This window comes from Falco rusticolus, chromosome 10 (genome assembly GCF_015220075.1).
Source record: "Falco rusticolus isolate bFalRus1 chromosome 10, bFalRus1.pri, whole genome shotgun sequence".
In the NCBI taxonomy this organism is placed as follows: Eukaryota; Metazoa; Chordata; class Aves; order Falconiformes; family Falconidae; genus Falco; species Falco rusticolus.
In genome coordinates this window covers 25,152,186-25,165,752 of record NC_051196.1, presented here as the reverse complement: position 1 = coordinate 25,165,752, position 13,567 = coordinate 25,152,186, and the positions used below count along the sequence as shown (strand labels likewise).

Genomic DNA, 13,567 nt, shown 5'->3' with positions numbered 1-13,567 from the left:
GTAAGTCGTGTGGATCTTATGATATATTTCATCTCCTAGATCTGCAATGATTTACATACAGACAGCTTAGACCCTATTAATGCTAATGAAAGTGCTGCAAGGACATCCTATAGCGTACACTTTATTGAACTGTACATAGCTTTCTTAGAGAGCTTCTGTTTATCTGCATTTCCTGAAAATAAAATATAGTGCCTTTAGCACTGAATATTTAAATCCAGGCTCTTCTTCCCTGTTTCTGTCTCTCTCTATGCATTTCTAATGCTTCTATCACAATGGCATCTGGGTACTATATGCAACAGGAAATAGAGCAGAAAAATGCCCACAAAGAACTAACAGACTCTCCCCTTCCATGATTCAGGGTAAAATTGCTTCCATTTTAGTTCCTTGGAACAAGACTAATTTGCTGTTTGGTGCTTGTGCTAAAGTTACAGCCATAGTTGAGCCGTGCTGGGGCTGGGGAGACCCTCCCAGCTCCCATGTTTCAGTGAGCAGAAAGGCAAGAAAAGTGCAGATACCTTGGGTTTGGTGGGTTGTTTGGTTTTTTTTTCTTGGGCCTTTTTTAAGGAAAAACTTTGTAAAGGATGCAGGGCTGGTTTCATCCTGATGCGTTACAGATCCTTTGGATTTGTGCAGACCCACACTGATGGAGACAGACACACAACTGTGTCCCCCTGTTACTCTCTTTAATTTCTAAGATGGGAACCCCACACTGGCTCAAAGCTGAAGGTCCAGTGGTGGCTTCCCACATTCTCACTAACCTTAAGCCTAGCTACAAATGTGTATGCAGTGGGTTAGAGCTTGAGCTCCCTGACTTGAGCTATACATTTGCACAGACATTCACATAAATTCAATTTTCAGCCCTTTCTGCCTGGCAGGGTGAAAGCTGACTTTCTGAAAATGAGGACTGCAAACTTCAGTTATTGAACTGGTGAGTCAGTTGCCGTCATTAAAACCACAGTTGTGCAAGCAAAGCTTGATTTCAGTATGCTCTCTTTCACCCACAGATTTGCTAACAAAAATTGGATTCATGCCTGTCTGCTCGGGTCCCTATTACAAATACCCACTGTGCCACAAAAACCTCTACAAACTGTTGTGTGCAGCGTGAGGGCACTTTCACAATGTCCCCTCTTTTAAGTGATTATACTAGTGTAAGTCCAATCAATTTTCCTTGGTACTAATAGCCTAACAAGCAGTCAATCCTGTAGAGAAAAGACAGATGAAACTGTCTGTATTCCCTGACCTTCAGCTCCAGAAGTGTAGGTGCAGCACGAATCAATCCTGGCAGTGTCTAGTAATAACTGACATTATTAGCCGTTAGCAGAGGCAGGCTGTTTGGGGGAGGCAGTACAAAGAAAACAGTGGACAAACTTGGTAATGATTGGGACAAAGGCATCAAAGGAGATTCTCAGAGCCAGGGGATCTGATGTTATTCTGCACCAACACGTTCAGCATCTTGTCAGCCTCCCGCGTCAGGAGAAGAAATAGCAGTAGGTCACATACAGGAGGAGTGCGAGAGCAGCCCACAGCCCTGTCCCAGTTCCTTTGCCTGACAAGCAAAGCCTCCCCTTCCCTTGGCAAATGACCTTCGCTCCCCAAATTGGGACTGTCTGGGAGGGCACGGGGGGCTCCTGCAACCCACTGAGCCAACTCAGGCTCCTCCAAGCAGGCAGCTGCCGTAGCAGAGACGCTAACGTGCACTCAGCTACGAGATTTCTATTATCTTCCCACTACTTTGTTGTATTCATAGACCTGTTAGGGAAAAATTTATGCACGTCACTTTTATACTGCCAAGACAGTTTGTGATGGTGCGGGGGGTGGTAATTTATTTGTACCTTGCACATTCTTTCAGGAATAGTCATGCTGTTTCAAGAACTTCTTCCAGCATTTGATCAGAAAATTAAATTTGAGTTTAAAGAGATAGTCAGGGTTGCTAGGACAACATATTAACCTCCCTTTTTTATTGTCTTGGCTCTGTATCCAAGGTCCATGTAACTCGTGCTGTGTTTGGTTCATGGTGATGTTCCCGAGGTATGGGAGGGAGGGGGTTTCAGGAGCAATGTAACAAACAGCTTTTCCTCAACAAACAGTCTCATGAAATGGTAATATCCCACTGGGCATTCCCAGCCTTGCCTTGTCAAGGCACCTGGGTTGGAGAAAGAGGGAGCACGCAGCCCTGTTGTTCGAATTCCATGGGAGTATTTGTGCACACAGTCACAGGGACTGAGAACACGACGTGGGAGCTTGCAGACAGCGTTTTCAGAAGTGATTAATGGCTGGGAGACTCTGGCTATGGCTGAACAATTTGGATGCTTTCAGGAGCCTAGGGTTTCGATAACATGAAAACAGCATTTTTTTATGCATATAGGCTCTTCCACATCTAAGGCAAAAAGTCAGAATTTCAATGATTCCTAGAGAATCGTCATGAATAAAAGAGGAGAAAAATAGCTGAAAATATGTGGAATACACTTTTCCTGGCTTTTCACCAAATCTTTGGCATACAGCTCCCTTGTCAAAATTGACAGCGGTATTACATTTATGCAGCTTTCAGGCTCAGATCTTTAAAGTTGTTTAAACATCCATATGGCTTTTGTTCAAAACTTATCGATTGCTGTCTTTGTTATTTCACTCAGATTCGTTCCGATAAGGACAAAGAGATCCATATCAGATACAGTATCACTGGAGTGGGAGCCGACCAGCCGCCGATGGAAGTCTTCAGCATTGACCCCGTGTCTGGCAGGATGTATGTGACACGCCCTATGGACAGAGAAGAAAGAGCATCCTACCATGTAAGCATAACACACCTGGAGTTTTATCTAGGTTCACAAGCTCAAAGCAAAACTGTACCAGAATTGCTGGGGTTAGGAAGGAACGTGCAGCTTTGGGAAGCCCGGGGCTTTTGTTCAAAATCAGAGCCCAGTTGGCGGTTTGGGACTGTTTCCCTGTGTCAGCAGAGAGCTGCAGAGCTGGCTGCTGGTCTGAGCTGACGGGGCGAGGCTCAGTCTCGCTCTGCCGGAGCAGTGGGGGGTCTGTATGGAGATGCTGGCTCTGCTTCTGCTTTCCTTCAGTGTAACCTGCCCTCGCTACATCAGCCAAGCCGATGCAAAGCGACCCTGAACTGCTGCCCTTTTAGGAGACAAAGTTGGCGTCATTTGCTTAAAGTGGTGTAACTTCACGCTGCTTATTAAACACATGCGAACTGATGGGTGGACTGAACCCCCCAAAACCATGAGAAGCCAATCACTACATTAGCATGGCTTGGGAAATTACTAATTTAAGTATCATTACTACAGCTAAACATGCAATAATTGGTATAGTCATTTTTCATTTTAAATCACTAGGAGATGTTCAGGCAATATGATGGGGGTGTGTCAGATAGGTTTTTAAATATGCAGATAGGCTAATATTAAATATGAGGAAATTAATTAAGATTAATTGCACTCTAAAGTGGTGCCTCATGCTATCCTGGTTCATAAAAAGCTCTACCTGCAGCACGCTTAGAGTGTAATTGGCCGTTATGTTTTGATATAAATCCTAGCCCCTGTATTGCACAGCGTAATTGCAGAGCAGATACAGTCCCACAAATTGCTAAAAAAATGTGTTGCACCTTGCATGATAGCCCTGCAAAATTTCAAACACTTTATGCGTCTACGCTTTAGCTGTCTCCTGGAGTGGTTGTGAAAGGTTGTTTCATGGATTGCTTTGTATCAGTGTTAGCCGCATCTATTGGCATTGTAATAGCCCTTCCCAGGGATGCTCTAATGTCAGTGAAATGGTATGGGTCACTTCCACTGACACCATATTCCTAACTGCGCCATCGGAGATGCACATTCTGTCAGCTTTATCAGGTATCCAGTTAACCATGTTGACACAGCTTCTGGACTGGGGTGGAAGGATAAAGAAAATAGATTACCTCTTTAGTTGGGTGGAAAAAGATATTTCCCCTGGGTAAAAGGAGATCCGAAGGAAAATTATTTTATCCTCTGTGAACAAGAACAATTATTTTGTTTGCTGTGCCTAGGAAAATTTGAAGAGAGATTGTTTTGAAAAAAGAATATTTGAGATACTGTGTGTGTCATCTCAGCGTTGCTGATATTGTTTCAGCAGTGCCGAGTTATTATAACAGTGCAGTCAATACACAAGGTAACACTTTTGATGGAGCCACAGTGATGTCTACTATCACTCAGTCAAAAACATAAGGTAAAAAATACTTTGTCCTCCATAATAACAGATCATGTGCCTCCTAATAAGGAATTTAACCTACTGCTTAGAGTGAATTCAGTAAACTGAATTCCTGCCTTGGCAGAGGTGACTGGATAAGTCTGCCTCGTACACCCTGCAGGATTTCCAGCCTTCTCTGTTCCTTACGGAAACCTTGAACTGCTGACATCCATCTGTAAATAAGCATATTCACCCTCTGAAGGTTACAGGAAGATGTAGTTTATAGGGAGTGAATAGCTGAGAAGTATGTTATGAGACCCTATCGACAGGAATAGTGACTGACAGAAAATCTTTGTTAGCAGAACAGTAGAAGGCAATGGAGAACATTTTCAGTCATGGCTGTAAACAACCTTTAGATCTTTCAGCCTCAGTAGCAATGGATTGATGATATATTGAACCATCTACTGTTCATTTAATAACCCTTTACAAAGCATTTATAAATACACCATGCAGAACTCAATGACCCAAACACCAGCACAGAAACTTACAGTAGGAAGGGACAATTCTAAACACTGGAAAAAACCAAGCCAGCTTCCAGAAAGAAGATACAGTCCAAAGACTTGGCTGTGGAGAGTTTTGGAGAAGTCAGTGAATTTATATCACTTCCTATAGCTGAGTCTCTAATTGAAAGGAAAGGCAGGCTTGGACCGGGCTTAAACCGAGTACTGGAAGAGCAGTGACTGAGGCGCAGCTCAGATCCAAACTGTAGAGCTTGGCCATCTTCAAATTGGTTTGACATCTGCTGTAGAGTTTTCTTCAGCCTGGATTAGTAGCTTAACTCTTCAGCTGGGGTGAAGGATGGCAGTGGAGCTGCAAGGCACTGTCTCTCATCCCTTTTACCCAGTAGGACATGGGCTTCTTGTCCAGTACGGGCTTGCTGCACTGGCTGGAGAATGGTGCCTTTATATAGCTTCAGTTTTTCTGCAGTCTGCAGTCCTAAACAAAATGAAGTCTTTTCAGCATCTCTGTCACTGTCGAGTGTTGTCGTTGCTGGTTTCATTCCCAGGTAATCTAAAAACTAATTATAAAAAAAGAAGAAGAATTTGCAAGTGTTTGTGAGGCTACATATGACAAGTTCTGTTTCATTAACTCCCACATTTTCAACACATATTTTCTTATGCATAATTATCTGTATTGCTTCAGGACTACCATTTTTAAAATACTAGTGTTTTAACTCTCCCCGTATTTAGTGAGCCATTTGTCTGATGAAACCTACCTTTTTCCCTAAGGTGAAACAGATTTTTTTCTAATTAGACTGGGAGTTTTGTAGCAGAACTTCCCCTGTTTTCAACATCATGCTTGAACTTTCAGGGACAATCATTCTGAGCTTGATGTATGCAGAGATGTATACGCCTCTGGGATTCACAGCGGCTGCCCAGGTGCAGTGCGCACTGGCATTCCCGCATTAACCTCCCAGCACAATTGGCAGTGGTAGTGATGGCAAGTCCAGCTGCATTTTGGCCTCATCTGTTTTCTTGTCTGCGCTGCAAACCACAGTACAAACTCTCCAGAGATCCCAGACGCAGAGTCAGCTGCAAATATGAGCAGAAAAAAATGGCAAGGGCTTTGCAGCCACTTAGGCAACACGACGTTGTGGTGCAGGACTGCACATGTTGCACTGAGTGATGCTGTGGGAGCCACTCCAAGCATCTTTAGTGCCCGTGTCTGAGGATGCAGCCTGGGGGCACACTCCCAGAGCAGGCACGAGCTCATTCCCCCGTTCCTGCTGCCATCTCGCTGTGGCAGGTGTGTGTTGTTGCATCTCCCCTTGCAGTCAGCCCTTAATGTTTATTGCATGCCAAGTAAGTTTCAGCAGGTAGTAATATTTAATATGCATGAGTTCTCTTGGCCTTATTTAACTGCGTTCCCACAGTCCTTTTTGTACTGCTGACAGAATTAGTGACTCTGAATGTCTTTTCTGATCCAGACACCCGTTTCATATCAAGCTGCAGTTAGGCCTGGCAAGTGCAAGGGATAGTAAATTGGCAGGTTAGTTTTCCAAGATGTTTTTCAAGCTCGGTTTTCAAAAGACATCAACATAAACATGTCAGTAAGTAGTCATTGATTATGATACTCAAGTAATGTGCATTATGGGGAAACTTTGAAGCAAGTCCTAATCCAGTCCCAGGCACATGTGTACGCCTTTAGCTTCAGACTGATGAAATACCGTCACAGAAATGGCTGGAGCAGAACAGGTGGGTTATAGTCTGAGAAGGAGTTGTTTGAAATGCAAGCAGGCAAGAAAGTTTACTAGAAATTAAGGGATAGAAGAGATAGTAATCCCAGTATTTTTAACCCAGTTCTAGTGAGGAATGCCAGCCATTTGTGTCACAATACTTTTAATTTGGACCTTTAATCACAATTAAGAGCACACAAATTAGGCATGACATTGTACGCTTATTGCTTAAAGGCTCTGTCACTGATTGATAATGTATATTTGTATTAGTAGTATTAGTGCATAAGTAATAATCATATTTAACACAATTCACTGTGTTGACTTTGACTAACTACCTTCAGATACCACCAGCCTCCAGTGTAATCAATAATCATGATACTGAATCATTTGTATGCCAACAGCTACATTTACACTGGAAACTGTCAGTAGAAAAACGTCAGAGACCTGTGGTAGCTGCTGCTGAATATGATAGCAATAATTGTCATACTTTTAAACAATATTTGTTGAAAAATACTTAGCCAGCTCCTTGGCTGGTGTACAGCAGAGTGATACACCAGCTGGAGATTAGCCGGCTACCTGTATTAATCTTTCAGAATCCTTTGCAAGGTATTTTGCTTGATTTTATTTACTCTTTCTCTATTCCTTTCATGTTCTCTCTCTTAAGGACAATGTAAATATTTCAAACCAACATTTATAAATGTTCCTTAACTGTGTCTCCAGCTAGCAACCAGCTTCCATGTGAGTGGTCGTGCATGACCTGTGTCGGGCATGTGTCCCATGGCCCAGGTTGTGTTCATCAGCCTTTTCACTGGTGGTTTTTCTAACTCCACATGATGTGTGTGTCTGACAGAGCATAGCCAACACCTTTTGTGCCTTGCCCAGTGCCACAAAGCACTCACACCCGTCTGTTGTTCATCCCGTCCATCGCTCTACCACCAAAACACTAGCTTGGTCACAGCCTGAGCTGCTGAGCCCCACGTTAGACTCAAACTGTGCCTGGCACAAGTGAGCCCTGTCTCAGCATCCGAAGAACAGCTCCAGAACAGGGTGTTGTCCAGCTTGAGGATCCCTCATTAATACAAAGAGTAGGGCACGAGAAACAAGGGAGAAGATGAATCAAGGAAGAGAAATGTAGTATCTGATCTTCCTCGAAGATAAAACTAGTTTCCCAGTGGACAGATTGCCCCACTGGTGCCCCTTCTTCCCTTGGTGGCTCTGCTGGGAATGGTCTCCAATGAGTAAGAGCTCCCATGGAGCTGAGCTGAGATTCCAGCCTCTGGCTCAAGCCTCTCCTCCCTCTGCTGCAGCTGGCACTGACCACAGGGGAGCAACACGTTGTGGAGGGATACGGAGGCGTTGGCACAGGAGAATTGTTAAAAGAATGTGAATAGAGAAAATTCATGCAAGCAAGTAAGCGCAAGAGGAAAAAAGAAGAGAAGTTTATTGAAGTCAGGCGAGAAAGGAGCAGGAGCAAGAAGAGGGGTGTGCAGAAAGGGCGCAGTAACAGCTGCGTTAGAGGGCAGGAGAAGAGCAGCTGTGGACCCCCAGGCACCAGCACAATCCAGGACATGAGGGTGCAGTGTCTGGTGTGCTGGGCTTGGGGAGAGGGTGCCATCCTCCTGGCAGCCCAAAAGCCGTTAGCCAGGGCAGCAGTGCCCATGTGCCCGGGCACTGTCCTCCCGCCCATAACTCAGCCCAGGTGCCAGTGCTGGGCTCAGGACAGAGGTGACATTTGTGCCTGTCACCGCAGGATGGATGAGATTCCTGCAGTCTTGCTTATTGAATCTTTTTCCTTGAGTGCTGGCAATTAACACATTTGTGGGTGCATGTGCTTAGTGAGTGCAACATGCAGATAGACGTGCATTGCTGAGAAATCCCTTACTTCTGGAGATTTCAAACAAAAGCTATCAAATGTAATTAAAAATTTGCAGGGGGAGAGTCAGATCTGAAAGGGAAGATAGCAGCTTTGCTCTCTGCTTTATCTCTGAATGGAACTGTTTCCGCTGCTGGAAATGCAGCAAGAGAGAGCCCAGTGCTGCCTCAGTTTGAAGATAATAACTTTAATTTTAGCTCCGAATTACTTTTTTTCAAAGGCAGTCTGACCTCTGACTGGTGAAGTTATTGAATTGCTACATCTGACGTGATGAAGGGTAGCTCAACAGGTGGGAGTCAAACCAGTTTGTATGCAGGCAAGAAATGGAGATATTAAGAGCATTACAAGTCATGAAATACAAATGGTACATCCTGTATTGAAAACGAAGCCAGACTCCTTCGGTCTTTACAGAAAAAGTGCTGCTTAACTTCCTTGGAAAAAAAAAAAAAAATCCCTGTTCATTTCACGTGGCCGTTTGTTCTCTTTGCTTGATTAAATGTTAATCCAGCCCATCCTAATAGCATGCAGTTTCTTTTGTTAAGCTCTGGACTTCTGAACACCATACATGAAGGAGGAAGTTGCATCAATCATAGGCACAGCGAGAGCGATAGACAGAAACCAGCACTAATGCAATTAGCACATCTACTTGTCATGCATCAGAGGAGCTAGAGACCTCCTTGGCACCGGAGCTCTGGCTCCCGGCAGCAGCCCGATGGTCCAGGGAGCTGCTGGGAGGGAGCAGAGGCCTCGAGCCCTCTGAAGGCACGAGCTGGCGTGTCCCCTGTCCCTCAGCCCCGCTCTTCCAGCCAGCCCTTGCACCCAGCTGCTGCTCTCCGAAGCCTTTGTTCGTCCTCCCGCCAGCCTTGCAGGGTGTCACACAGCCGTCCCGAGCGCCGGCCCCGCGCTGGGTGGCAGCGTGGAGGGTCAGCAATGCTCGCAGGTGCTGCAGTGAAGAGGGATGACAAATGAAATCGGCATCGCTCGCGCCCAGGTGATGCCTCCCCCCTGCCCGGCCGGGGCCGGGCAGCCCTTGCCTTGCTCGGCTGGGTTTTCTCTAAGCCGACATCGGCAGCTCCAGTCAGCGCACACACCACTCAGAGTAGCCATCTGTTCCCTTTAATGAGAAAGCTATCCATTTTTTTCACCTGATTACTGATTGTTCCAGACTATTGTTGATGGCTTTGTTTTATTAATTACTCATTTTGACATGCTGTATCTGTCCCTTTTGTTCAGAAAACAGATGCTCTTGTTTTTGAGCATTATTACTGATGGTTATTGCTAATAAGATAAAGCCACAGTTCCCGTTTAACTGAGGACTTAACACTGTGGTTCTGGTTATTGTAACGCTTCATCACTGGATATTTTAGTCAAGCCTGAGAAAAATATTTCATTCTTAGTGCCACAGGGGCTCCATCACTTGAAGGAAAGGGACTTTTTTTATGTCTTCTGGTGCATAGAGCAATGGGGTCGGTAGCTGTTGCTGTTCCTAGAGACCATGATTAAATAAAGGATAAACAACGCTAGTGTCGTTCTGAAATCTGTTCACTTACTAATCGCTGTTACAGTGGCTATGAAAGGCTGCAGGTTCCCATAAGAAACTTCTCAAGTAAAACTCATTTCCTCACTTTGTTTGGAACTAAGCAAAATTTGCTTTTCAGGTTGTCAGACAAGGTTCACCACGTCTTAAAAATTAAAATACAGTGGTCTATTAGCAGTGAAGGAGATAGCATCACTACACCAGAGTTAAAGTGTTTTCACTGACAATTGCTATTTTAGACTATTATTTCAATAGTGTGTTAAGGCTTGAAAAACTGTGAGGAGTCTAGATGGAAACCACATCTCTGCTTTTTGCTGGAATTAGATACCCTCTCAGTTCAATTTAAGACAGTATTTATAAGGTGAAGTCAATTCTTACAAAACACGGGCTCTCATTCTGCGACAAATCCAATTGCTGATATTATGCTTTCATTGTGCTTATTCCCAGCTCCGGGCTCACGCAGTGGATATGAACGGAAACAAGGTGGAGAATCCTATTGACCTTTACATCTATGTGATTGATATGAATGACAACAGACCAGAGTTTATAAACCAAGTCTATAACGGATCTGTTGATGAAGGCTCTAAACCAGGTACTGTGGAAAAAAAAGTCTTAAAGTTTCATGGGCTTTCAAACATCGATCTGGCGTGGTGGCTTTGCCGCTTGAAATAGAGGAAACGCAGCAGAGGTTTGCTGTTGCTGGCTCTTTTCTGAAGACTGGTGGAGGTGAGGATAATCTATCTGGGATTTCTTTGGATGCAGAGAAAGTGCAGGCTTGGGTTAGAGGGGACCTGCATCCTGATGGTCCCTTCCTGGGTGTGGAATGTGCAAAAGCAGTGGTTTTGAAGAGTAATGTCTCTATTGCCATTCTCATGCGCTCACTGCAGGTGCAGACTGTTACTCTAACTACAGAGCACTGCCAGCCGGCCCGGCAGTGGCCTTTCGCTGACCCTCTGCCTGAAATCCTGAGTATCTGCCTTGCATGATACTTAATCCACTCATTTGCAAACTCGATATCCGGCACCCAGTCAGCCTCCAGATAGGTCTGTGTCCCGAGCTGTGAAAAATGCACGTTCTTATTTGGGGCCCGATGCAAACCTATTGAAGTGAGGATATTTCCACTGATATTGCTGGCTCGTTTTCCATCCCCATGGACTTTTCTTACAGAGGGTGAAATAGGGAAAAACTTGAAAAAGAATTTCAGAAAAATTGTGGCTCAAAAATTAGTGAGGGTGTATGCTGTACACGGAATACAAGTGATGATTTTTACGTGAGCATGTTTTATATGCTTGGAAAAATACAGTTATAAGGGTCTTCATGTTTTCTTTTCAACTATATCGTTGATTTGTTATTTAAGTATAACCCTGCAGTTTCCAGTATTGTAGCATGATTGTTTTACCTTATTGCTGAGCATAACTGATATGAGTTTATTCCTTCTTTGAACATAAGTTATACTGTGAAGACTGTCCCCAGTACAATTGGAAGTCTGCAATCAGAGGGAGATTTTTCCAAGACAATTTTATCCTCCATTGTTTGCCAGCTGAGGGGTTAAATACCACATGACTTTGTTTTGTGTCAGCAAACATTTATCACTGCTTCTCCGCTGCCTGAGGTGTCATAGGAAAGTCTCCAGTGGCCACTATTTTTTAACAAGGTGATTCGCAGTCATGATTGATTGTCTTTCAGCATTGTGAGGAATGGGCTGCTGTGGTGACATGTAGTGGGAACAAAACGTGACATTATTTTTGAGGAAAGAATAGATACAGCTCCCTTCCCGCTACGCTGTGGTGGTGATGTACTGTTTTCAGAGTGCTGATCCCGGTCCTGCTCAGCAAGGGGGATATCAGAAGTCCCTGAGCTGCTGGATCTAATGACATCTTCTCAGAGGATTTTCCTGCTTTCATTTGAAGGCCACCTTGGGGCATATCAAGGTTTGAAGACTGATACAACATTTCCATAGCAAATCAAATTTCTTACGTCTTATTCTAGGACAGATCGATATTCAAAGTTTTAACTAGCTCTGTTCATTTGTGTGAAAGAAGCAGTAAATTGCATCCTCCTCTTGTCTGAAATCCAGATAAGCCTTTGAGCTATTAAGTCAGAATAGGATAACTTTGCCTACAAAATACTTGTGCCTCTGCTTCTACCGGTGATTTTTGGTGTTCTGTATCCCAGGATGGTGTGCTTGCCTTTAAGGCAGGTAGGTAGAAAGCAATTTGGTTTTATTCAAAAGCAATTACATTTGTCTTTGATGTATTTGGGATTTTTTCCCTCTTCCCTGTTTAATCGGTGTTCTTTTAAAGCTTTATATTAGTATTGAATTTCAGTTCTTTGCTTTTTTAGAACCTCCAGGGAATCTGGGTATTTGAGGCCCTCGTTCCATGTACTTGGCAATAAACATGACGTTGTGTCTTTGAGAAAGGAATAGAGAGGTCATAGAGTTACTGTGGATGTCTGTACACTCCTCCTTTGCCTCAAAGTTACGTATCCCAGTTTTGTGTAGAGACAAGTCTAGGCAATGTATTTAGCTAAGCACATCTTGCCAAAATTTGGAAACTTTTTTATAGTTTGAGATGCTTAAGCATATTATAATAACTAAGGAGGTACCACACCAGCGAGAGAAAAATAAAGTGAGAAAAAATAAGTGACCAGAATTCATGATTATTTGTGGCAGTGGTCGACAAATAAAAGACATTCATATTCTTAGAGGTAACAGCAAAATGGGTTCAGTATTGATTCAACAGTATGTTATATACGTATATGCATTTATAAATATATATATGCATATATCCATATATATCCATGTATAAAGTACAGATTTGCTTCCAGCAAACTAAAAAATCTTATTATATGTTACAGGAGTTCAGCATTCATTTTCCACTGTTCATTGCTATTGAACTACGCCTGAGGACTCAAAATGCTTCCCTGGATATCCTGTACAATTGTTATTTCTCACATCTTCCATATGCCCATTTATAGTGGCTGGGATTAAAAATGCAGTATTACTCGATTACCACAGTATCTGCAATGTTCTTAATAATTTTGCACACCTCTTATGAGAAAAGGAGCTGGAGTATTAGTGTGTCCCAAATAAGTGCTTACTCAGAGGGCGGCTAGTGTGAGCAGCCAACGACTGTTTGAAGTCAGTAGGAATTTTGCCCAGATTAAAAAAAAAAAAGAAGAAAAAAGGGACATATGGAGCTCAGGCTCTACCCATGGAAATTTTGCAGAGCAAGACCATCAAAATACGCTGTTGAGCACAGACTGAGCAGGGTGCAGTGACCTTGAGCTGCAGGGAAAGCCCCTGGAAGGCTTTAGCAGGATCCATGGGGCGGATCCCGTTCCAGGTGAACAGGAACGGGCTGTCGGAGCACACCCGGGGGCGCGGGGCACAGCGAGGGCAGCCAGTGCAGGGGCACTGCTGGCAGGGCTGTGCCTCCGGTGGATGCTGCACCACGGATCGCAGCCGGGATGCGGTGAGCTGCCAGAGAGCACCGTGCCTCGTCGCTGACCCTTTGGGACAGCTGCAAATTGTGCCTGGCCACAGCAGGGGATGGGGGTGGTCAAGTAAGGTGTGACCTACTGGCCCAACAGCCAGTAAGCCAAAAGGAACTGGAGTGAACCAAGAAAATGGGAATGCAGGAAGGGTGTGTGCTGCGACTGGCAGCACGGTGCAGTACTACTGGGTGCTTAGCCTCCCACAGGAGAAGCAAGTTTGCTTTAGTCTAAAACACAAATAACCTTCCCAGGGCATTGTTCGAGA

At 44.2% G+C, this 13,567-nt stretch overlaps 1 protein-coding gene across 1 annotated transcript in view; it reads left to right on the top strand.

The window, feature by feature from the left end:
• The window catches only part of CDH4 (cadherin 4), a 462,285-nt gene that overhangs the window by 358,518 nt on the left and 90,200 nt on the right, over positions 1 to 13,567 (top strand). Inside the window, exons 5-6 of the mRNA XM_037401839.1 lie at positions 2,631 to 2,786; positions 10,252 to 10,396. Coding sequence (XP_037257736.1) covers positions 2,631 to 2,786; positions 10,252 to 10,396 — 301 coding nt within the window. The remainder of the gene's footprint in view (positions 1 to 2,630; positions 2,787 to 10,251; positions 10,397 to 13,567) is intronic.